The sequence below is a fragment of the Oncorhynchus tshawytscha genome, linkage group LG33 (genome assembly GCF_018296145.1).
Source record: "Oncorhynchus tshawytscha isolate Ot180627B linkage group LG33, Otsh_v2.0, whole genome shotgun sequence".
NCBI classification, from domain to species: Eukaryota; Metazoa; Chordata; class Actinopteri; order Salmoniformes; family Salmonidae; genus Oncorhynchus; species Oncorhynchus tshawytscha.
Window position 1 is genome coordinate 37,083,108 of NC_056461.1, and position 27,000 is coordinate 37,110,107.

The window sequence follows — 27,000 nt, forward strand, 5'->3', positions numbered from 1 at the left end:
AGACAGCAGAGCATGCTAGACATGATGGGGGACGATAGGAAAGAGAGTGATAGGAAGATATGGTGGCCTTTTCAGACACACGGAGGCTTAAGAGAGATGTACAGTGAAAGAAAGCTGTGTCATAGGAAGTGATACATCAACACACAGTCAGACACAAACATACACACAAGCACACTGACATGCAAGCATGCACCCACACACAGCTTGTAAAAAGGGAATACACATGGCATAACACTTTGAAGAGATTAGAGGAGAGGAGAAAGGAGGAACGTGTGTCAATCTGATGAGTGCAATTACCGCTCAGTCTAAAGCTGTGGCTCACACAGCAGAGACAAAGACAGAGACGGAGACAGAGCAGACAAGGTTAATGAGGTCACAGGTCAGCCTTAATTAAATCAATTGTAAGACTGCATTAAAAGTACAGTAGAAAGATGAACAGAGATTGCCTGATTGACTTATTACCTCTAAGGCTGGAAGAGGAAAGAGATAGAGAGAGAGAGAGTGTGTGTGTGTGTGTGTGTGTGTGTGTGTGTGTGTGTGTGTGTGTGTGTGTGTGTGTGTGTGTGTGTATGTGTGTGTGTGTGTCAGAGAGAGTCAGAGAAGGAGAGACAGAACGAGAAGACTGCATACAGGAGAGAGAGAGAGGGAGAAGAAGTGAATAAGAGAGAGAAAAGGAGGGAGTGAGATGGAGTGAGACATCCAGGCTGATATGAGTGAGCCTGTTGAGTATTGGGGCAAGGTGTTGTGAGGCTCTGCGTGTCTGTGCTGTCGGGGGCTACTGACCTTTGAGAGTAGATTTGATTTGAGGGTGGATGTGCTTGGCATAGAGTGGGACAAACAGACACACCAGAGACAAACAGGCTGGGGGGTGGGGGGGCACATCTGAGACACACATACAGACGGGTTGTGTGTGTGTGCTCGTGCATTGGGCATAGAGGGTGGGCATTGTGTTTATAACCTGCAGACCTGCTTTACACAGCTCTGTCAGGGTGACTTTACTTTTGATCTCCTCTTCAGTAATCTGATAATGCAGACATTACCAGCAGTCATCTATGTGATGTGGTGCATCATCATGGTGCCATGGAGGGGTGCTGAGGTTGAACAGAGGGTACCAGAGGGGCCCGGGAGGGGAGAGAGGCCTGGGGCCCCACAATATAGCTTGTCACTGGTCACAACATTCTAATTACATCCACCATGTAACCCCCCCGAAACATACCACTAACACACCACTAACACACACACACCCATTTGATACAGCTCAGTGCCCCTTTGGTCAGATTCCACAGTGATTTTGCTCTTCGGTTGACAGGTTTCGCTGTGTGGAGAACCCTCCCCTCCCCTCTCCCCCATCTGTCTCCATCTTCTCTCACATGCACATTCCAACGGCAGGGTCAAAGGCCACGGCTATCAAAACAAAACAGGGGGGATGGGTTTGGAAGTTTATTCATAGCACAAAACATAGACCTTTTGTCTTAAAGGATGGAGAGAGAGTGATAAAGAGGGAGAGAGAGAGTTAGAGAGGGACAGAGAAGAGAGAAGTGGGAGGGAGAGAGAAAAGAGAGTGAGAGATAAGTGAGAGGGGGAGGGAAGGAAGAGAGTTAATAACAAGGCTATGCAACATGATATGTTTATAGACCATTTAGATTTTGAGCAATGCTTCTGAAATTGAAATACATGTTGTGGGTTGGTTTAGACAGATAATACTCATCACACAGGGTAAGGTACAATATATTGAGTAATAGAACTCTGGTATTCAGAAGAGAATCAGAATAAACGAGACGTCACTATTAGGTTAATTCATTTAGAACATTAGATCCTTGTTCTGCTTTGATGTCATGAATCCAAGCTGGTTGAATGTGTGCCGAAATGGAAGACTCTGTCTGTTGGATGTTCATCTCAATATGTGTGTGTTTAAGCAAACAGATGAGTGTGTGTGCGTTCACATCTGTGTGGCATGTCTCCTTAGGGGGCTGCTGATCTGTGTGGCATGTCTCCTCAGGGGGCTGCTGATCTATGTGGCATGTCTCCTTAGGGGGCTGCTGATCTATGTGGCATGTCTCCTTAGGGGGCTGCTGATCTATGTGGCATGTCTCCTTAGGGGGCTGCTGATCTATGTGGCATGTCTCCTTAGGGGGCTGCTGATCTATGTGGCATGTCTCCTTAGGGGGCTGCTGATCTGTGTGCCATGTCTCCTTAGGGGGCTGCTGATCTGTGTGGCATGTCTCCTTAGGGGGCTGCTGATCTGTGTGGCATGTCTCCTTAGGGGGCTGCTGATCTATGTGGCATGTCTCCTTAGGGGGCTGCTGATCTGTGTGTGTGACCTATGTGTCTCTGGTGGCATGTTGGTCTGATGGAATGTTAACCTAGAAACCAGGCAAAGTGTTACTGTTTGTCAGTGGACTACCCAGGCAGAGTATTACTGTTTGACAGTGGACTACAGAGTATTACTGTTTGACAGTGGACTACCCAGGCAGAGTATTACTGCTTGACAGTGGACTACAGAGTATTACTGTTTGACAGTTGTCACGACTCCGACCGAAGGACACTCCCCTTCCCGTTCGGGTGGCGCTCGGCGGTCGTCATCGCCGGCCTACTAGCTGCTACTGATTATTTCCTCCCCCTCCTTATGTGTTGATTGTGTGCACCTGTTTTGAGTTAGGTAGTAGGCTTTATTAGTCAGCCGGCCCGCAGGGTTCCTTGTGCGGGATTAATTATTGTGATCGTCTGTTTGGTGTACTTATGTGCACGTCTATTGGGTTTTGTGTTTTCCCATTTTGTGGGTTTTCCCTGGACGGTTTAAGTCCCCCTGTTTGGGGCATTTGTTTGTTCAGTACGCCCTGTGTTTTTGTGAGGGTTGGCTTATGTTCAGCGTTTGTGTCAGTGCATTAAAATAGCACTCCCCTGAACTCTCTGCTTCCTGCGCCTGACTCCTCACCCACTACACTCAGACCGTTACAGAATCCCGCACCAACTGGAATGGAGTCAGCAGGAGCAACAGCCACTCCCCTCCCATCGATGGAAGAGAGGGTTCTACATCACACCACCGTTCTCCATCGGATTGGAACGGCGATGGATCTGGTGATGGAGAGAATGGACCGATGGAAGAGAAGCGGTCTCCTCTCTCCACCTTCGGCCCCTCCTCCTCAGGACTCCCCATCTCCTGACTCCAGCACCCTCCGTCTTACGCTCCCAAGGGTCTATGATGGAACGGCAGCAGGGTGTCAGGGGTTCTTACTCCAGCTAGAACTGTACCTGGCCACCGTCAGACCTACTCCCTCGGGAGCGGAGAGGGTGAATGTCCTCATTTCCTGCCTCACGGGTCGTGCTCTGGAGTGGGCAAATGCAGTTTGGAATGGCCCAGACTCAGCGAAGGAGAACTACCCCGAGTTTTCTCGCCGTTTCCGCGCAGTGTTTGACCATCCTCCAGATGGCTGAGCGGCGGGAGAACGACTATTCCATCTCCGGCAGGAGAAAAGGAGCGCCCAGGATTACGCGTTGGAGTTCCGTACCTTGGCAGCAGGATCCGGGTGGAACGACAGGGCCCTTATCGACCACTACAGGTGTAGTCTCCGGGAGGACGTCCGCAGGGAGCTAGCGTGTCGGGACACCGCTCTTTCCTTGGATGAGCTAATTGACATGTCCATCCGACTGGACAATCTGCTGGCGGCCCGCGGGCGTTCGGAGAGGGTCCTGTGTGTTCCACCACCCAGCACCTCCACTCCTGTTCCGATGGAGTTGGGAGGGGCTTTGCCGAGGGGTACCGGAGGAGGAGGCTCCCTCTGCACCAACTGTGGTCGGAGAGGACACACGGCCGATCGGTGCTGGGGGTCCGTCTGGGAGTCGAGATGGCAGGCGGAACATTTCTCGATCACCCCAGGTGAGTCAGCACCAAACTCACCCAGAACCCCTGTTGGTCACATGTTTGTCTTGATTTTTTTCTTAACTTTTTCCCCTCTTCCCAGCATAGGGCGCTAGTCGATTCAGGCGCAGCTGGGAACTTTATGGATCGCGGACTTGCTATTAAATTAGGTGTTCCGCTTGTGCCGATAGATTCTCCCTTTCCCGTGCACTCCCTAGATAGCCGGCCATTAGGGTCAGGGGTGGTCAGGAGACCACAATCCCACTGGACATGGTAACGCAGGGGAATCATAGGGAGCGTATCAGTCTCTATATTATTGATTCGCCTGCGTTTCCAGTGGTGTTGGGGATTCCCTGGCTGGCCCGGCACAATCCTAAAATTTTGTGGAGACAGGGGTTCTCCAGGGGTGGTCAGAGGAGTGTTCTGGAAGGTGTCTGGGAGTTTCCGTCGGTGCCACCTCGGTGGAAAGTCCAGACCAGGGTCCCACAGTGTGCATTCCCCCCGAGTATGCCGATTTGGCAATCGCTTTTAGTAAAAAGAAGGCGACTAAATTACCACCACATCGACCGGGAAGGGATTGTGCGATAGATCTCCAGGTAAACGCTGCGCTTCCCAAGAGTCACGTGTACCCATTGTCCCAAGAGGAGACGTTGGCTATGGAGACATATATCACGGAGTCTCTGGGACAGGGGTACATTCGGTCCTCCATTTCACCCGTCTCCTCGAGTTTCTTTTTGTGAAGAAAAAGGAGGGAGGTTTGCGTCCTTGTATTGATTATAGAGGTCTAAATGCCATCACAGTGGGGTTCAGCTACCCACTACCTCTCATTGCTACGGCAGTGGAATCCTTTCAGGGAGCGCAGTTCTTCACAAAATTGGATCTCAGGAGCGCGTATAGCCTGGTGCGTATTCGGAAGGGAGACGAGTGGAAAACCGCATTTAGTACCACATCAGGCCACTATGAGTACTGCGTCATGCCGTATGGGTTAAAAAATGCTCCAGCCATTTTTCAATCCTTTGTAGACGATATTCTCAGGGACCTGCACGGGCAGGGAGTGGTTGTTTATATCGATGACATTCTGATCTACTCAGCCACTCACGCCGCGCATGTGTCTCTGGTACGCAAGGTGCTTGGTAGACTGCTGGAGCATGACCTATACGTCAAGGCTGAGAAGTGTGTGTTCTCCAAACGAGCCGTCTCCTTTCTGGGTTATCGCATTTCCACCTCGGGGTGGAGATGGAGGGTGACCGCAGTAAGGCCGTGCGTAATTGGTCGACTCCAACCACGGTAAAAGAGGTGCAGCGGTTTTTGGGTTTTTCCAACTACTACCGGAGGTTTATCCGGGGTTTTGGCCAGGTAGCGGCTCCAATTACCTCACTGCTAAAGGGGGGCCCGGTGCGGTTGCAGTGGTCAGCGGAGGCGGACAGAGCTTTCAACAGGTTGAAGGCGCTGTTCACGGATGCACCCGTGTTGGCGCATCCGGACCCCTCTCTAGCATTCATAGTGGAGGTGGACGCGTCCGAGGCTGGGGTGGGTGCCGTGCTATCACATCGCTCGGGTACGCCACCAAAACTCCGCCCCTGTGCTTTCTTCTCCAGTAAGCTCAGCCCAGCGGAGCGTAACTATGATGTGGGGACCGGGAGTTGTTAGCGGTGGTCAGGGCTCTGAAGGTGTGGAGACACTGGCTTGAGGGGGCTAAGCACCCCTTTCTCATCTGGACCGACCACCAGAATCTGGAGTATATTCGGGCAGCTAGGAGACTGAACCCGCGGCAGGCAAGGTGGGCCATGTTTTTTACTCGATTCCGGTTCACTTTATCATATAGACCGGGCTCCCAGAATGTGAAGGCGGACGCACTGTCCCGCTTTTACGACACGGAGGATAGGTCCACCGAACCTACTCCCATCCTTCCGGCCTCATAGCTGATGGCACCGGTGGTATGGGAGGTGGACTCGGACATCGAGCGGGCGTTACGGGCTGAACCAGCGCCTCCTCAGTGTCCGGCGGGGCGGAGGTACGTGCCGCTTGGTGTTCGGGACCAACTGATTTGGTGGGCTCACGTCCTACCCTCCTCGGGTCACCCTGGGGTGAGGAGGACAGTAGGGAGCCTTCGGGGAAGGTATTGGTGGCCTACCTTGGCTAGGGACGTTAAGGTTTATGTCTCCTCCTGTTCGGTATGCGCCCAGAGTAAGGCTCCTAGGCACCTTCCTAGAGGGAAGTTACAACCCCTCCCCGTTCCACAACGGCCATATCTATCCGTAGATTTCCTGACCGACCTTCCCCTGTCTCAGGGCAACACCACGGTTCTGGTGATTGTGGATCGGTTCTCTAAGTCCTGCCATCTCCTCCCGTTGCCCGGTATCCCAACGGCCCTACAGACTGCGGAGGCATTATTCACCCACGTCTTCCGGCACTACGGGGTGCCGGAGGACATCGTTTCTGATCGGGGTCCCCAGTTCACGTCCCGAGTATGGAGGGCGTTCATGGAGCGTCTGGGGGTCTCGGTCAGCCTGACCTCCGGTTATCACCCTGAAAGTAATGGGCAGGTGGAGAGAGTAAACCAGGAGGTGGGTAGGTTTCTGCGGTCGTACTGCCAGGACCGGCCAGGGGAGTGGGCGAGATACATCCCCTGGGCGGAAATGGCCCAGAACTCATTACGCCACTCCTCTACTAATGTGTCCCCCTTTCAGTGTGTGTTGGGGTACCAGCCGGTCCTGGCACCGTGGCATCCGAGCCAGACCGAGGCTCCTGCGGTGGAGGAATGGGTGCAGCGCTCCAAAGAAACCTGGAGGGCCGTCCAGGAATCCCTTCAACAGGCTAGTGGACGGCAGAAAGGAGTGCTGACCGCCACCGCAGTGAGGCCCCGTGTTTGTACCAGGGGACAGGGTCTGGCTCTCGACCCGAAACCTGCCCCTCCGCGTGCCCTGCCGGAAGCTTGGGCCGCAGTGTGTAGGGCCGTTCAAAGTCCTGAGGAGAATAAACGAGGTGTGTTATCGATTACAACTCCCTTCCTATTATCGTATTAACCCCTCGTTTCATGTGTCTCTCCTCAGGCCGGTGGTAGCTGGTCCCCTACAGGACGGTGAGGTGCTGGAGGTCCCCCCTCCCCCTCTGGACATCGAGGGGTCCCCGGCGTATACGATACGGGCCATTCTGGACTCGAGACGCCGGGTGAGGGGCCTGCAGTACCTCGTGGACTGGGAGGGGTACGGTCCGGAGGAGAGGTGCTGGGTACCCACCAGGGACATTTTGGATCCATCAATGTTGAGGGATTTCCATCGCCTCCATCCGGATCGCCCTGCGCCTCGTCCTCCGGGTCGACCTCGAGGCCGGTGTCGGCGCGCTGCGGGAGCCACGCGTCAAGGGGGGTACTGTCACGACTCCGACCGAAGGACACTCCCCTTCCCGTTCGGGTGGCGCTCGGCGGTCGTCATCGCCGGCCTACTAGCTGCTACTGATTATTTCCTCCCCCTCCTTATGTGTTGATTGTGTGCACCTGTTTTGAGTTAGGTAGTAGGCTTTATTAGTCAGCCGGCCCGCAGGGTTCCTTGTGCGGGATTAATTATTGTGATCGTCTGTTTGGTGTACTTATGTGCACGTCTATTGGGTTTTGTGTTTTCCCATTTTGTGGGTTTTCCCTGGACGGTTTAAGTCCCCCTGTTTGGAGCATTTGTTTGTTCAGTACGCCCTGTGTTTTTGTGAGGGTTGGCTTATGTTCAGCGTTTGTGTCAGTGCATTAAAATAGCACTCCCCTGAACTCTCTGCTTCCTGCGCCTGACTCCTCACCCACTACACTCAGACCGTTACAACAGTGGACTACAGAGTATTACTGTTTGACAGTGGACTACAGAGTATTACTGTTTGACAGTGGACTACAGAGTATTACTGTTTGACAGTGGACTACAGAGTATTACTGTTTGTCAGTGGACTACCCAGGCAGTGTATTACTGTTTGACAGTGGACTACCCAGGCAGTGTATTACTGTTTGACAGTGGACTACAGAGTATTACTGTTTGTCAGTGGACTACCCAGGCAGAGTATTACTGTTTGACAGTGGACTACAGAGTATTACTGTTTGTCAGTGGACAACCCAGGCAGAGTATTACTGTTTGTCAGTGGACTACCCAGGCAGTGTATTACTGTTTGTCAGTGGAATACCCAGGCAGTGTATTACTGTTTGACAGTGGACTACAGAGTATTACTGTTTGTCAGTGGACTACCCAGGCAGTGTATTACTGTTTGTCAGTGGACTACAGAGTATTACTGTTTGTCAGTGGACAACCCAGGCAGAGTATTACTGTTTGTCAGTGGACTACCCAGGCAGTGTATTACTGTTTGTCAGTGGAATACCCAGGCAGTGTATTACTGTTTGACAGTGGACTACAGAGTATTACTGTTTGTCAGTGGGCTACCCAGGCAGAGTATTACTGTTTGCCAGTGAACTACCCAGGCAGTGTATTACTGTTTGACAGTGGACTACAGAGTATTACTGTTTGACAGTGGACTACCCAGGCAGAGTATTACTGTTTGCCAGTGAACTACCCAGGCAGTGTATTACTGTTTGTCAGTGGACTACCCAGGCAGAGTGTATTACTGTTTGACAGTGGACTACCCAGGCAGAGTATTATTGTTTGTCAGTGGACTACCCAGGCAGTGTATTACTGTTTGGCAGTGGACTACCCAGGCAGAGTATTACTGTTTGTCAGTGGACTACCCAGGCAGAGTATTACTGTTTGTCAGTGGACTACCCAGGCAGAGTATTACTGTTTGTCAGTGGACTATCCAGGCAGAGTATTACTGTTTGTCAGTGGACTACCCAGGCAGAGCAAGCAGAGGAGCAGATGGAGGATATGACCAACCTACGGCTCTATTAAATCAGTTGCGCTTTTCCTGACATCCACATTGAGGTTGTTTTGGTGGTCTGAGGTGGAACTGTGTTAGAGCTGTCAAATCCACAAGCGGCTCCTGGCATTATACCTAAAGCCGACTTTGCCATTAGCTGCAAGGAGTCGCATTAAGAGAAATCCCATGCAGCCTTGTTTACAAGTTCGAACACAGGAATGTGAGATGTAATCTACAGATGTAGGATCTTAATTTGATCACAATTTTGTTGCTGAGAATTTTCCATCACAGCATGAAATGCAAATGTGTACAGTATTCAAGGTTTAAAAAGGCTTCCAAAGTTTGTAATTTCCAATTTAAAAAGTCAGACTTTATTTGACTTAACGAAAAATGTATCAACCCCTACAAAAACATTTCCATTAATTATAATCCAGATAACAATTCACATTTCCAGATGTTGCAGGATTATTTTCCTGCTGTACCAAACTGACTCAAATTAACATCCTACATCTGAACACCTTCATTAGCCTGATAGAAATCCTAATAATTTAGTTGAATGATTTTCAATTTGAGCGTCATTATTTTTATATAACTTCTAACGTGAGTGGGGTGGATGTGGCTTCATGACAATAATCAAGAGCAGCTGCTCACCGATTTGACAGCTCCAACGCAGTTACACCTCCGACACTGCCAAAACATCAGATATGTGTCGGCTGTCGCCGGTTAACACTTCATCTGATTGAACCTAGGCCCTAATCTGTGTGATTATCCTGTGTCTTCTAAATCTCATTGACCTATTGTGTGTCCGGCACCATTGTTAACCGTGTCCCACCTCTGCTCGTCCAAAGTCATTTTACAGACACCTCCCCAACCCACTATCTACCCACCACCACTACAGACAGTATCTACCCACCACCACTATAGTCAGTATCTACCCACCAACACTACAGTCACTATCTACCCCCCACCACTATAGTCAGTATCTACCCCCAACACTACAGTCACTATCTACCCCCACCACTACAGACAGTATCTACCCCCAACACTACAGTCACTATCTACCACCCACCACTATAATCAGTATCTACCCACCACCACTATAGTCAGTATCTACCCACCACCACTACAGACAGTATCTACCCCCAGCACTACAGTCACTATCTACCCCCCACCCCCACCACTACAGACAGTATCTACCCCCCCCGACAGTCATCTACCCCCACCCCACCACCACAGTCACTATCTGCCCCCCACCACCACCACCACCCCCCACCACTACAGCCACTACCTACCCCCCACCACTACAGCCACTATCTACCCCCCACCACTACAGCCCTATCACCCCCCCACTACAGCCCTATCTACTACCACTACTACAGACCCCCACCACCACTACAGCCACTATCTACAGCCACCCCCCACCACTACAGTCACTATCTACCCCCCCTACAGTCACTACCCACCCACTATCTACAACCACCACTACAGACACTATCTACCCACCACCACTACAGTCACTATCTACCCACCACCCCAGTTTCTACCCCCAACCACTAGCCACCACCATCTACCCACCACCACTACAGCCACTATCTACCCACCACCACTACAGCCACTACCCCCCACCTACACCCACCACCACTACAGTCACTATCTACCCACCACAACTACAGTCACTGTCTACCCACCACCACAACAGTCACTATCTACCCACCACCACACAGCCATTATCTACCTCCCACCAATACAGCCACTATCTACCCACCACCACAAAAGTCAGTTTCTACCCCCAACCACTATTGGCACTGTCTACCCAACACCACTACAGCCACTCTCTACCCACCACCACTACAGTCAGTATCTACCCCCCACCAATACAGTCAGTATCTACAGCCACCCCCACACAAGTCACTGTCACCCCCACCACTACAGTTCTATCTACCCACCACCACTACAGTCCACCACCACTACAGTCACTATCTCTTACAGTCACCCCACCACCACTACAGTCACTATCTACCGCCACCACTACAGTCACTATCCCCCCCACCACAGTATCTACCCCACAATCTACCCACCACCACTACAGCAACTACTACCCCCACCACTACAGCCACTATCTAACCCCCACCACTACAGCCAGAATCTACCCACCACCACTACAGTCACTATCTACCCACCACCACTACAGTCACTATCTACCCACCACCACTACAGTCACTATCTACCGACCACCACTACAGTCACTATCTACCGACCACCACTACAGTCACTATCTACCCCCCCACCGCTAAATCCAATATCTACCCACCACCACTACAGCCACTATCTACCAACAACTACTACAGTTACTATCTACTCCCACCACTACAGTCAATATCTACCCCTCACCAATACAGTCAATATCTACCCCTCACCACTACAGTCAGTAGCTACCCAACACCACTATAGTCAGTATCTACCCACCACCAATACAGCCACTATCTACCCGCCACCACTACAGCCACTGTCTACCCGTCACCACTACAGTCACTATCTACACCCCACCTCTATTGTCGGTATCTACCCCCCATCACTACAGTCACTATCTACCCCCCCACCTCTACAGTCAGTATCTACCAACCACCCCTACAGTCACTATCTACCCCCACCACTACATCCACTATCTACCCCCCACAACTACAGCCACTATCTACCCATCACCACTATATACCCGCCACCACTACAGCCATCTATCTACCCATCACCACTATCTACCCGCAACACTACCCAGCCACTATCTACCCACCACCACTACAGCCACTATCTACCCACCACCACTACAGTCACTATCTACCCACCACCACTACAGTCACTATCTACCCACCACCACTACAGTCACTATCTACCCCCCACCACTATAGTCGGTATCGAACCCCCCATCACCACAGTCATTATCTACCCACCACCACTACAGTCGCTATATACCCCCACCACAACAACCACTATCTACCCACCACCAATACAGCCATAATCTACCCCACCACCACCACAGTCACTGTGTACCCACCACCACTACAGCCAGAATCTCACCCCCACCACTACAGCCACTATCTACCCCCCCCACCACAACAGTCAGTATCTACCCACCACCACCACCACCACAGCCACTATCTACCCCCACCACTATAGTCACCACCATCAGTCAACCCCCGTCACCCCAGTCAGTATCTACCCACCACCACTACAGCCACTATCCACCCATCACCACTACAGCCGCTATCTACCCATCACCACTACAGCCGCTATCTACCCATCACCACTACAGCCGCTACTACCCATCACCACTACAGCCGCTATCTCTCCAACCCATCACCACTACAGCCGCTATCTACCCACCACCACTACAGCCACTATCAGACCCCCACCACTACAGCCAGAATCTACCCACCACCACTACAGTCACTATCTACCCACCACCACCACTACAGTCACTATCTACCCACCACAACCACCACTACAGCCACTATCACCCCCTATACAGCCACCCCCCAAATCTATAGTTGGTTTCTTCCCCCATCACTACAGACAGTATCTAACCCCCACCACTACATCCAATATCTACCCACCACCACTACAGTCACTATCTACCCACCACCACTACATCCAAGATCTACCCACCACCACTACAGTCACTATCTACCCACCCACCACCACTACAGTCACTATCTACCCACCACCACTACAGTCACTATCTACCCACCACCACTACAGTCACTATCTACCCCCCCCCCAAATCTATAGTTGGTTTCTTCCCCCATCACTACAGACAGTATCTATCCCCCCCACCACTACATCCAATATCTACCCACCACTACCCACCACTGCATACTACAGTCACTATCTACCCACCACCACTACATCCAAGATCTACCCACCACCACTACAGTCACTATCTACCCCCACCACCACTACAGTCACTATCTACCCACCACCACAGTCACAGTCACAGCCAGAATCTACCCACCACCACTACAGTCACTATCTACCCCCACAAATCTATAGTTGGTCCCATCTACAGACCCCCATCACTACAGACAGTATCTATCCCCCACCACTACAGTCAATATCTACCCACCACCACTACAGTCACTATCTACCCACCACCACTACAGTCACTATCTACCCACCACCACTACAGTCACTATCTACCCACCACCACTACAGTCACTATCTACCCAGCACCACTAAAGTCACTATCTACCCACCACCACTACAGTCATCTACCCGCCACCACTACAGCCACTATCAGAACCCCCAAATCTATAGTTGGTATCTACCCCCATCACTACAGACAGTATCTAACTATTGTCACTATCTACCCCCCACCACTACCCACCACCACAAAATACTACCCCCAACCCCAGTCATATCTACCCACCACCACTACAGTCACTATCTACCCACCACCACTACATCCAAGATCTACCCATCTACCCCCACCAATACAGCCACTATCACTACCACTATCTACCCACCACCACTACAGCCACTATCTACCCCCACCACTACAGCCACTATCTACCAACCACCACTACAGCCACTATCTAACCCCCACCACTACAGCCACTATCTACCCCCACCCCCCACCACCCACCACCACTCACCACTTCCCACCACCACTAAAGCCACTATCTATCAACCACCACTACATCCACTACCTACCCACCACCACTACAGTCAATATCTACCCCCCACCACTATAGTCGGTATCGAACCCCCCATCACCACAGTCAGTATCTACCCACCACCACTACAGTCGCTATATACCCCCACCACAACAACCACTATCTACCCACGACCAATACAGCCATAATCTACCCACCACCACCACAGTCACTGTGTACCCACCACTACTACAGCCAGAATCTACCAACCACCACTACAGCCACTATCGAACCCCCCAAATCTATAGTTGGTATCTACCCCCATCACTACAGACAGTATCTAACCCCCACCCACTGCAATCAGTATCTACCCAAAACCACTACAGTCAGTATCTACCCCCACCCTTACAGTCAATATCTACCCACCACCACTACAGTCACTATCTAACCACCACCACTACAGCAACTATCTACCAACCACCACTACAGCCACTATCTACCCACCACCACTATAGTCACTATCTACCCCCCACCACTACAGCCACTGTCTACCCCAACCACTACAGTCACTCTCTTCCCACCACCACTAAAGCCACTATCTATCAACCACCACTACATCCACTACCTACCCACCACCACTACAGTCACTATCTACCCCCCACCACTATAGTCGGTATCGAACCCCCATCACCACAGTCAGTATCTACCCACCACCACTACAGTCGCTATATACCCCACACCACAACCAACCACTATCTACCCACGACCAATACAGCCAGCCAGAATAACCTACCACCACCACCACCACCACAGTCACTGTGTACCCACCACTACTACAGCCAGAATCTACCAACCACCACTACAGCCACTATCGAACCCCCCAAATCTATAGTTGGTATCTACCCCCACCACAAGAGTCAGTATCTACCCACCACCACCACCACAGCCACTATCTACCCCCACCACTACTGTCACTATCTACCCATCACCACTACAGTCACTATCTACCCACCACCACTACAGCCACTATCTACCCCCCACCACTACAGCCAGAATCTACCCCCACCACTACAGCCACTATCGTACCCCCAAATCTATAGTTGGTATCTACCCCCATCACTACAGACAGTATCTAACCCCCACCCACTGCAATCAGTATCTACCCAAAACCACTACAGTCAGTATCTACCCCCACCCTTACAGTCAATATCTACCAACCACCACTACAGTCACTGTCTTCCAACCGACACTACAGCCAGAATCTAACCACTACCACTAAAGTCACTGTCTACCCACCACCACCACAGTCACTGTGTACCCACCACTACTACAGCCAGAATCTACCCCCCACCACTACAGCCACTATCTACCCCCACCACAACAGTCAGTATCTAACCACCACCACCACCACAGCCACTATCTACCCACCACCACTACTGTCACTATCTAGCCATCACCACTACAGTCACTATCTACCCACCACCACTACAGCCACTATCTACCAACAACCACTATAGTCGGTATCGAACCCCCCATCACCACAGTCAGTATCTACCCACCACCACCACAGTCACTGTGTACCCACCACTACTACAGCCAGAATCTACCCACCACCACTACAGTCACTGTCTACCCACCACCACTATTGTCACTATCTACCCCCCCAAATCTGCAGTTGATATCTACCCACCACCACAAAAGTCCATTACTACCCCCAACCCCTATTGTCACTGTCTACCCACCACCACTACAGCCACTATCTACCAACCACCACTACAGTTACTGTCTAACAACCACCACTACAGTTACTGTCTACCCATCACCACTACAGCCAGAATCTACCCACCACCACAACAGTCACTATCTACCCACCACCACCCACCACCCCCACCACTATAGTCGGTATCGAACCCCCATCACCACAGTCAGTATCTACCCACCACCACTACAGTCGCTATATACCCCCACCACAACAACCACTATCTACCCACCACCAATACAGCCATAATCTACCCACCACCACCACCACAGTCACTGTGTACCCACCACTACTACAGCCAGAATCTACCCCCACCACTACAGCCACTATCTACCCCCACCACAACAGTCAGTATCTACCCACCACCACCACCACAGCCACTATCTACCCACCACCACTACTGTCACTATCTACCCATCACCACTACAGTCACTATCTACCCACCACCACTACAGCCACTATCTACCAACCACCACTACAGTCACTATCTACCCACACCACTACAGCCACTATCTACCCCCCACCACTATAGTCGGTATCGAACCCCACATCACCACAGTCAGTATCTACCCACCACCACCACAGTCACTGTGTACCCACCACTACTACAGCCAGAATCTACCCCCCACCACTACAGCCACTATCGAACCCCCAAATCTATAGTTGGTTTCTACCTCCCATCACTACAGACAGTATCTAACCCCCACCCACTGCAATCAGTATCTACCCAAAACCACTACAGTCAGTATCTACCCCCACCCTTACAGTCAATATCTACCCACCACCACTACAGTCACTATCTACCCACCACCACTACAGTCACTGTCTTCCAACCACCACTACAGTCACTGTCTTCCAACCGACACTACAGCCAGAATCTACCCACTACCACTAAAGTCACTGTCTACCCACCACCACTGCAGTCATCTATCTACCCGCCACCACTACAGCCACTATCGAACCCCCACCACTACAGCCAGAATCTACCCACCACCACTACAGTCACTGTCTACCCACCACCACTATTGTCACTATCTACCCCCCAAATCTGCAGTTGATACCTACCCACCACCACAAAAGTCCATTACTACCCCCAACCCCTATTGTCACTGTCTGCCCACCACCACTACAGCCACTATCTACCAACCACCACTACAGCCGCTATCTAACCCCCCACCAATACAGTCACTATCTACCCACCACCACTACAGTCAGTATCTACCCCCACCACTATAGCCACTATCTATCCCCCACCACTACAGCCACTATCTACCCCCACCACTACAGTCACTCTCTTCCCACCACCACTAAAGCCACTATCTACCAACCACCACTACATCCACTATCTACCCCCACCACTACAGTCACTCTCTTCCCACCACCACTAAAGCCACTATCTACCAACCACCACTACAGTTACTGTCTACCCACACCACTATAGTCAGTATCTACCCACCACTACTACAGCCACTGTCTACCCCCACCACTATAGTCACTCTCTTCCCACCACCACTACAGCCACTATCTACCAACCACCACTGTAGTCAGTATCTACCCACCACCACTACAGCCACTATCTACCCACCACCACTACAGCCACTATCTACCAACCACCACTTTTGTCAGTATCTACCCACCACCACTATAGTCAGTATCAACCCCCCACCACTATAGTCAGTATCTACCCACCACCACTACAGCAACTATCTACCGACCACCACTATAGTCAGTATCAACCCCCCACCACTATAGTCAGTATCTACCCACCACCACTACAGCAACTATCTACACACCACCACTATAGTCAGTATCGACCCACCACCACTACAGTCAGTATCTACGACATCCGGACAGACAGACTCCTCCACATGGCCATGTCATTAGCTGGTCATTACAGCTGGGCAGTTTAGACCTGATCTATCTCTCTCATGTTGTATCTAGATAACAATGATGGTAAAGCGTCAATGTTACTGTGTATCTATATTCTTGAAAATGATGTGTATGCTAAGAGAAGCAAATCTAATGACAACCAAAATAGAACAATTACCTCCTGCTGGATAAACAAACATCTGTTGTCATCAGCAGCCTCATGACAGACGCTACATGACAAGTGTTTGGGAGTGTTTGATGGAGTTCCTTCTGGTGTCTCAGACTGTTGTGTTGTTGTAGAGATGCTGTTCTGTTCTGAGATGTTATTAATAGTCTGACAGACAGCTCAATCACAGCACTGCCCGTCAGATGTTGCCTATCCACAAGCCTCTGTGCTGCTGATTATGGAAGAAGACAGCAAAGACTGAGAGTGGTGCGGATGCATTGTTTCAGGTCATCCTAGTTTTGTTAGCACTGATTTTAACTATCCCCTGTCAACATGCCCACTTGATTTAGTATTTAGACTTGACAGGGCGCTAGACACCAACTGTTGAGGCAGTCTAGCATGTGATGTGTGTGTGTGTGTGTGTGCGAGAGAAAGGATGCATACACTCACGCACGCACACACACGGACAGGGGACAGAAAAATAACGAGACATTGGACAATTCGAATACCAATGATGTCACCCTTTTATTGCCTAGCAGCATTCAACCAAATGAGACTGCAGATCAAACAAACTGTGAGAACAAAGACCGTGTGTGTGTGTGTGTGTGTGTGTGTGTGTGTGTGTGTGTGTGTGTGTGTGTGTGTGTGTGTGTGTGTGTGTGTGTGTGTGTGTGTGTGTGTGTGTGTGTGTGTGTGTGTGTGTGTGTGTGTGTGTGTGTGTGTGTGTGTGTGAGGGTGGCATACTGAGACAGAGATGCAGTGTGTGAGAGGGGAGAACAGGAGCCCCATAAGAACATCAATTTGTGTCAACATGAATGCTCAAAAAGAAACACACTTGAGACAAGAATTTTATAACATACTTAGGTTTTTATGTATCCCCACCCCCCAAAAACTGGAATGTACAGGAGAGAGGAGGCCAGGGAGGTAACATAAACCATCTTATGGTGTCCTACAAAGTCTGCACTTAATCATCTCACAACACTCCTGGCAATCTCTCAACAGTCAGCCTTATCAATCTCAAAAGGTCTTTACAATCTACCTAGCACATCTAGTCTCATGACAGTATCCCTCTTCTCACCAACGTCTCATGACAGTATCCCTCGTCTCATGACAGTATCCCTCTTCTCACCAACGTCTCATGACAGTATCCCACGTCTCATGACAGTATCCCTTGTCTCATGACAGTATCCCTCTTCTCACCAACGTCTCATGACAGTATCCCTCTTCTCACCAACGTCTCATGACAGTATCCCATGTCTCATGACAGTATCCCTTTTCTCACCAACGTCTCATGACAGTATCCCATGTCTCATGACAGTATCCCTCTTCTCACCAACATCTCATGACAGTATCCCTCGTCTCACCATTGTCTCATGACAGTATCCCTCGTCTCATGACAGTATCCCTCGTCTCACCATTGTCTCATGACAGTATCCCTCGTCTCACCATTGTCTCATGACAGTATCCCTCGTCTCATGACATTATCCCTCGTCTCACAAATGTCTCATGTCAGTATCCCTCGTCTCACCGACGTCTGATCTGTCTCTCCTCAGTTCTGAAGTGAAAACCAAAGCGCCTCCTTCTCTGGATTAGGTTATTGCCACAGAATAACTGAGTGGAAAACAGCAGGTGAGAAAGATGGTGAAACCAAATGAAACACTACAGTATATGGAAAATGGTACACAGGGTATGGTAGAATGGACGGCAGAATTACACTAGCCTTACTGAGTCCAGCTGGTCCCTGTGAAAGCTGAATGTCTTGAAAGGAACACAAGGACATTACGTGATTATTCAAGCAATCAAAAAAAATCTATATTTTCCTCTCTTGTGAGAGGCGTCTGTCCGCCATGTCTCAGGTAGTGTGCTGTTGCTTGTAGTCCAATCAGAGTCCAATATTATTAAAGGGTTGTGATGTCAATGTGAGGTCCAGAATGTCCCAGAGTGATGATGAAATGTCACAGAGAGATGACATCAGACCCAGCGGGAGCTGATCTGTGATGTTTCCCATCACTCTGTCACTACCTTCAACGCTCTGACTATGAACCTCAACATCATAGAAACCATCATACAACATAAAAACAACTACAGTGGAAATCAGTTACTTTGTATGAAAACATTTATGAAACAATACATCTATGTCTGTGTATGAGGTGTGGTCCTGGGACCTGAGGACTGAGTTTAAAAGCCACAGAGATGTTTGAAGAGAATGAAAGAGATATTTCACCTATAGCAGTCAGTATGTGCACATAAGTGTTGAAAGGGTCCAGCAGAAAAAGGAAGTTCTGAATCACATTGACAGGTGGACTTCAACATGGTACTATACGGTTGAAGTCTGAAGTTTACATACACCTTAGCCAAATACATTTAAACTCAGTTTTTCACAATTCCTGACATTTAATCCTAGTAAAAATTCCCTGTCTTAGGTCAGTTAGGATCACCACTTTATTTTAAGAATGTGAAATGTCAGAATAATAGTAGAGATAATGATTTATTTCAGCTTTTATTTCTTTCATCACATTCCCAGTGGGTCAGAAGTTTACATACACTCAATTAGTATTTGGTAGCATTGCCTTTAAATTGTTTAACTTGGGTCAAACGTTTCGGGTAGTCTTCCACAAGCTTCCTACAATAAGTTGGGTACATTTTGGCCCATTCCTCCTGACAGAGCTGGTGTAACTGAGTCAGGTTTGTCGGCCTCCCTGCTCACACACGTTTTTCAGTTCTGCCCACACATTTTCTATAGGAATGAGATCAGGGCTTTGTGATGGTCACTCCAATACCTTGACTTTGTTGTCCTTAAGCCATTTTGCCACAACTTTGGAAGTATGCTTGGGGTCATTGTTCATTTGGAAGAACCATTTGCGACCAAGCTTTAACTTCCCGACAGATGTCTTGAGATGTTGCTTCAATAGATCAACCTAATTTTCCTTCCTTATTATGCCATCTATTTTGTGAAGTGCACCAGTCCCCCCTGCAGCAAAGCACCCTCACAACATGATGCTGCCACCCCCGTGCTTCACGGTTAGGATGGAGTTCTTCAGCTTGCAAGCCTCCCCCTTTTTCCTCCAAACATAACAATGGTCATTATGGCCAAACAGTTCTATTTTTGTTTCATCAGACCAGAGGACATTTCTCCAAAAAGTACGATCTTTGTCCCCATGTGCAGTTGCAAAACATAGTCTGGCTTTTTTTATGGTGGTTTTGGAGCAGTGTCTTCTTCCTTGCTGAACGGCCTTTCAAGTTATGTCGATATAGGACAAGTTTAACTGTGGATATAGATACTTTTGTACCTGTTTCCTCCAGCATCTTCACAAGGTCCATTGCTGTTGTTCTGGGATTGATTTGCACTTTTTGCACCACAGTACGTTCATCTCTAGGAGACAGAACACGTCTCCTTCCTGAGCGGTATGACGGCTCCGTGGTCCCATGGTGTTTATACTTGTGTACTATTGTTTGTACAGATGAACGTGGTACCTTCAGGCATTTGGAAATTACTCCCAAGGATGAACCAGATTTGTGGAGGTCTACAATATTTTTTTTCTGAGGTCTTGGCTGATTTCTTTTGATTTTCCCATGATGTCAAGCAAAGAGGCACTGAGTTTGAAGGTAGACCTTGAAAGACATCCACAGGTACACCTCCAATTGACTCAAATGATGCCTATCAGAAGTTTCTGAAGCCATGACCTCATTTTCTGGAATTTTCCAAGCTGTTTAAAGGCACAGTCAACTTAGCGTATGTAAACTTCTGACCCACTGGAATTATGATACAGTGAATTTATAAGTGAAATAATCTATTTGTTAACAATTGTTGGAAAAATGACTTGTGTCATGCACAAAGTAGATGTCCTAACCGACTTGTCAAAACTATAGTTTGTTAACAAGAAATTTGTGGAGTGGTTGAATAACGAGTTTTAATGACAACCTAAAGTGTATGTAAACTTCCGAATTCAACTGTATATGTTGACTATCGCCTGTGTCATTTCAACAATGAACTCCGACCTTTTCACCTTTATTAATTCCTGCGGCCAACCACAGGTCATCAGTTACCAGTGCAGTGTGGGAAACAAAACCAAACAGATAATTCACCTCTAAAAAAAACACTTTCAGCGGGCGTAGAGAAGCAACATGAACAATACATTGTGTTAAGGTTTCAGTTCTGTTGCTATGGATGTGCATCTGGAGGCACAGTATGGGAGAATCACAGTGTTTGTGGCTTCATCTGTTCAAACACTTTCCCAATACTGTCATTTTCTTCCTCTTATTGAGTACGCCACTTTGTACCGTTGTACTATCCTCCTTCCTCTGTGAAACTTTATATACAGAAAAGTGAACTATTTCAATGCTAAGGCATTGTAGAGTGAGAGAGAGAATGGGATAACAGAAGAGAAGACAAACACAAACACTGAAATAAATAAGTACCTAGATCTCATCCAGACTCTAAAACAGAGAACATACAGTACAATACATACAAGAAAAACTGTGTCTAACAGAAATCTGAATGGAAATATAAAAATCTACAGATGAGTTATGAAATAATGATTTTATACAATCTGTAAATAATAACAGTGGGTAGAAATCAGAATCTTGCTTTGATATTTGTTCTTGTGGTACTGGTTTTACACACCAAACACAAGCAGACTTACAGGTTATGCGTAGGCACGCACGCACGCACGCGCACACATTCCGTCACACACACACACACACACAAACACACACACTAACACTTTGAAAAGGTTTGACATTTCATATCCACTGTCCTCCCTTTGAGTGAGAGGTGGGGACTGAGTCGCTGCCACAGTCCGTCAGCATAATGGCCCACATGTCCAGGACTCACGACCTCCATCATTGGGTTCACAGCAGGGAACAGATCAATACCCCCACCCAGACAACCACCCCTCCATCCATCCATCCACAGTGTCAGAGCACTGTACAGCACAGTCCATGGGGCAGGAGGTTGAGGATAGCCATCCCAAAAAGTCAGCCATAGAGAGGGAGTTGGGGTGAGTGAGGGAGTAGAGGGAGCTAGAGGGACAGTTTTATTTCTATGTTGAAAACAGCAGTCTATGTGTTGGTACACCTGTATGTCTATGTCAGCCGGGCTGTGTGGCTGTCCCTCTCTCATACTTTGTAGTAGATGTTGGCTGGGCTCTGGGGGGGCATCTCCTGGACGATATAGACGGGGTGGCCGTAGTCCCCGCTCACCTTCTCATAGTGCGGGCAGTAGGCCGAGTCTGAAGTCCGCAGCGGGATGATGATGTCACTGGGCTCTGAGCCGTTGTTGCCTCCGGTGGAGCAGCCGGCCCCGCTGGTGCTGCCCCTCTTGGGGGTGAGGGTGGTCAGGGTCAGGGTGGGGTGGTGAGTTTCAGAGTGCTTGTTCTGTTGCCAGCGGTAACACACCACACAGATGACTGTGGTCACGATGAGGAGGAAGGCTCCGCCCCCTACCGCTCCAGCGATCACCGCCACGCTAGAGGAGGTTGGAGGGTTGTTCCCGTTGTTCCCCTCGCCCTCGCCACCTGCCTTGGGTATCGTCCCATTCCCTGTAAGGGTAGAGAGATCAGGATCAATGACTTACTAATACTGTAAATACTGTATCATTAAACCAGTGACGTGAGTTTCCTCTCCCTCTGGATACTGTACTGTAGACTGACTTACCTTTGGGGTGGAAGCGGTTTGGGTCTGGTTTGGGTTTGGGTGGGAGGCCATAAGCAGCTATGGGGAATCATACAGTTGGTTTAGGGTTGTAAACATTTTTATGAATTTGCTTTTCTGTAAAGTGTATTGACAATTGAGGCTTTTGTTAAAGGACAATTCACTTTTCTCTAAGCAAATCTGTATATAACAATGTTATATTCCATTTTGTTGGACTCAGAAAGTGCACACAGAAAATATTGCTTGAGTCCAACAAAATGGAATATAACATTGGGGATAACATTTTGCAATTACATATTTTCATTTTTTTTTACATTTTTACCTTTATTTAACTAAGCCAGTCAGTTAAGAACAGCAAAGATGCTGTTTCAAAAGTTTTTTTTTTTTGTGTGCTTTTGTTCATGTTTTATCTGTGACCCTGTAACTGCAGAACGAGCATGAGTAAGTATATTGCTGGTGGGGTAAGTTTGTTCCAAAAAAGTGAACTTGTTCTTGAAATGCACTTAAAATAAATTGTGATTTGATTTGGCATATGGCAGTTTCATGAATATTATGAATATAAGGCCTTTACAAGAATATTGAAAACCCCATGTGCATTCATCTATATGAGGATGATAACTATTGAATGACTGATATGAAACCAAATCAAGGACAATATATCTGATGAAAATACTCACTCTGTCCCACTTTGAGAATCACCTTCATCCCTCGTGTCACACACACTCCTCCTCTCATGCTGTCCAGTCCCTGCCTTGTCCCATCTGAGGTAGCTAAGAGACGAAGAGGAGGGGAGGAAGACTACAGTTAGATAGATACCTTACAACAAGGATGGGCAACTGTGATGGGGTTGAGGGCTACAACATTGCGAACAAAACATTTTAACAGCGGAGATACATGTTTTAGAGTTAATTTCGTGCAATTCTACAAATTTTGCCATAGGTTGGAGAGAAATGTTTGCAGTTTTTAATGTGATATTTGAGTGAGACTGACTAACAAAATCAATGGGGGTCACCCGGTTGATCATTTGACCATGATTAAGAAGTTTAGATAGCTGGCGGGCTAATTGAGTGACTATAAGTAACTGACATAACGAGAAAAACTGCTGATGCATAATCACATGTCAAAATTACACCTTGTGTATTCTACCATTCTAACTTGCAACAGTAAGTTGAGACCCCGACTGAGTTAAAAAAAAAACTAAAACCAGTGGAGCCTTCTGGTCAGGGGAACTAGGTCAGAGCAGGGAGCCAGAAGTATTGCCCTGTCAGAAACACTGAACTCAATCCCACAACCATGCCTATGACATGACCCATATCGCCCACACAATTCCCCAGACACAGTCGGAATAACAAGCCAGCCACATCCCCTGACTGTTTAAATACCAACCCAGTCATATTAATCCAAACCAAGACTAGTGGCCATTTAATGCCACATCACTCATAATCACATCACATGACCACATGACACCCTCCTACAGTATCAACCACCACTTCTATTTATCGCTTGAGGCTATAGATTACATAACACCAGCGGGTAAGGTGTAAGGAAAGGTATTACATATCCCCACAAAATACTACAGTTTACTATAGAATTCTGTAGTAAGCGGTAGTATACTGTAGAAAACCACAACAGTGGTAGGCCTGATCACCGACAATGATGAGACCGCCTATAGGGAGGAGGTCAGAGAACTGGCAGTGTGGTGCCAGGACAACAACCTCTCCCTCAACGTGAGCAAGACAAAGGAGCTGATCGTGGACTACAGGAAAAGGCGAGCCGAACAGGCCCCCATTAACATTGACGGGGCTGTAGTCGAGGGGTCGAGAGTTTCAAGTTCCTTGGTGTCCACATCACCAACGAACTATCATGGTCCAAACATACCAAGACAGTCGTGAAGAGGGCACAACAAAACCTTTTCCCCCTCAGGAGACTGGAAAGATTTTGCATAGGCCCCCAGATCCTCAAAAGGTTCTACAGCTGCACCATCAAGAGCACCCTGACTGGTTGCATCGCCGCCTGGTATGGCAGCTACAGAGGGTAGTGTAAATGGCCCAGTAAATCACTGGGGCCAAGCTTCCTGCCATCCAGGACCTATATAATAGGCGGTGTCAGAGAAAAACCCAAAAAATTGTCAGAGACTCCAGTCACCAAAGTTATAGACTGTTCTCTCTGCTACTGCATGGCAAGCGGTACTGGAGCGCCAAGTCTAGGACAAAAAAGCTCCTCAACAGCTTCTACCCCCAAGCCATTAGACTGCTGAACAATTCATAAAAATCTCAACCGGACAATTTACATTGACCCCCACCTCCCCCCCGTACACTGCTGCTACTCGCTGTTTGTTTGGTACCTATGCATAGTCACTTCACCCCAACCTACATGTACATGTACACAGCCTCGTTATTTCTATTCTTATTGTGTTACTTTTTATTCTTACTTTTTATTTTAGTCTACTTAGTAAATATTTTCTTCTTCTTGAACTGCACTGTTGGTTAAGGGCTTGTAAATAAGAATTTCACGGTAAAGTCTACACTTGTTGTATTCGTGGCACATGTGGCCAATAAAGTTTGATTTGATTTGGAATACTATACTACCCACTGTAGTATCCCTCAAACATGTGTAGTACTTACTATATAATTTTTGTAGTATACTGTAGAATACTATAGTAAATACGACAGTATACTACAGTCCGCAAAATCACTATAGGTAATACTACAGTATACTACAGTCATGTTTGCAACTCTACAGTAAATACTACAGTATTCTACAGTATTCAATGTAGTGATTTTGCAGACTTGAATCAGTTTACTGTAGTATACTGCAGTAAACTGTATTATACTGTAGAATACTGTATTACGCACTGTAGATCATGTGTAGTACTTACTATAGAATTTCGTAGTATACCGTACAATACTATAGTTAATAAATACTATTGTATTATCTGCAAAAAAACACTGTAGTAAATACTACTGTGTACTACAGACCACAAAAACACTACAGTAAATTCTGCAGTCTGCAAAATCACTACATTAATTATTATAGTTTACTATAGTTCTTTTTACTACAGTATTTACTGTATATTATAGTAAATTGTTAATACTAAAGTATACTGCAGTCATGTCAGCAACACTACAGTAAATAACAGAGGTGGGACCAAGTCATTGTTTTACAAGTTACAAGTAAGTCTCAAGTCTTAGCACTCAAGTCCCAAGTCAAGACAGGCAAGTCAGAGTCAAGTCTCAAGTCAAGACCGACAAGTATCAAGTCAAATCTCAAGTCCTCAACTTTGAGTTGTCACAATGTGCTCTTCACCAAATGTAATACCATTTCATATTTTTAACAAGAGTAATAGTTAGTATATTACATTTACGCAAATCATGAATGCTTTTAAAAATATCTATATATGTATTACTCTCCAAATAAACTTTATATTTCCATGGAAATACATGGGTAGCCATGAGAAAGGCTCCATCTGAATTCCCTTGCTCTGCACTGCCACACGTAGCTTTTTCTCAGCTGGCACAATTTGATTGGCTGCTGTCCGATTCAAACTGTAATCTGTTAAACGAAGTGTTGAAGCGCCGGACACTTTTTAAAATCATTTTTAATATTAGCATATTTTTTTATATTTGGGTAGGGTATCAATCGGGTCAAAAGGCTCAAGTCCAAGTTAAATCCAAGTTAAATCACAAGTCATTGGTGTTAAAGTCAAAGTCGAGTTGCAAGTCATCATATTTGTGACTCGAGTCAGACTCGAGTCCAAGTCATGTGACTCGAGTCCAAGTCATGTGACTCGAGTCCACACCTCTGGTAAATACTACAGTATACTACAATCTGCAAAAGCACTACAGTAAATTCTGCAGTCTGCAATATCACAACATTAATTACTATAGTTTACTATAGTTTTTTTTACTACAGTATTTACTGTATACTATAGTAAATTGTTAATACTACAGTATACTGCATTCATGTCAGCAACACTACAGTAACTAAGTATTCTACAACAGTATTTAGTATCCGTGACAGTATTAGTCCACAAAAACACTACAGTGAATACTATAGTATTCATACCATAGTATTTTTTCATGTGGATCCTCTCTCTCTCTCTCTCTCTCTCTCTCTCTATTGGAAGCAAAGGTGCAAAGAGGGAGAGAAGGAGAGGTGTAAGAACCCTATATAAACAGAAAAGCGATAAAGAATGAGAGATAGAGAG

At 47.8% G+C, this 27,000-nt stretch overlaps 1 protein-coding gene across 1 annotated transcript in view; it reads right to left on the reverse strand.

The window, feature by feature from the left end:
* Positions 1–21,134: 21,134 nt before the first annotated feature.
* LOC112231400 (ephrin-B3) overlaps positions 21,135–27,000 on the reverse strand; it is a 58,462-nt gene continuing 52,596 nt past the window's right edge. The window contains exons 3-5 of the mRNA XM_024398135.1: positions 23,471–23,563; positions 22,797–22,853; positions 21,135–22,681 (exon numbers count right to left, since the gene is read on the reverse strand). Coding sequence (XP_024253903.1) covers positions 22,260–22,681; positions 22,797–22,853; positions 23,471–23,563 — 572 coding nt within the window. The 3' untranslated portion in view covers positions 21,135–22,259. The remainder of the gene's footprint in view (positions 22,682–22,796; positions 22,854–23,470; positions 23,564–27,000) is intronic.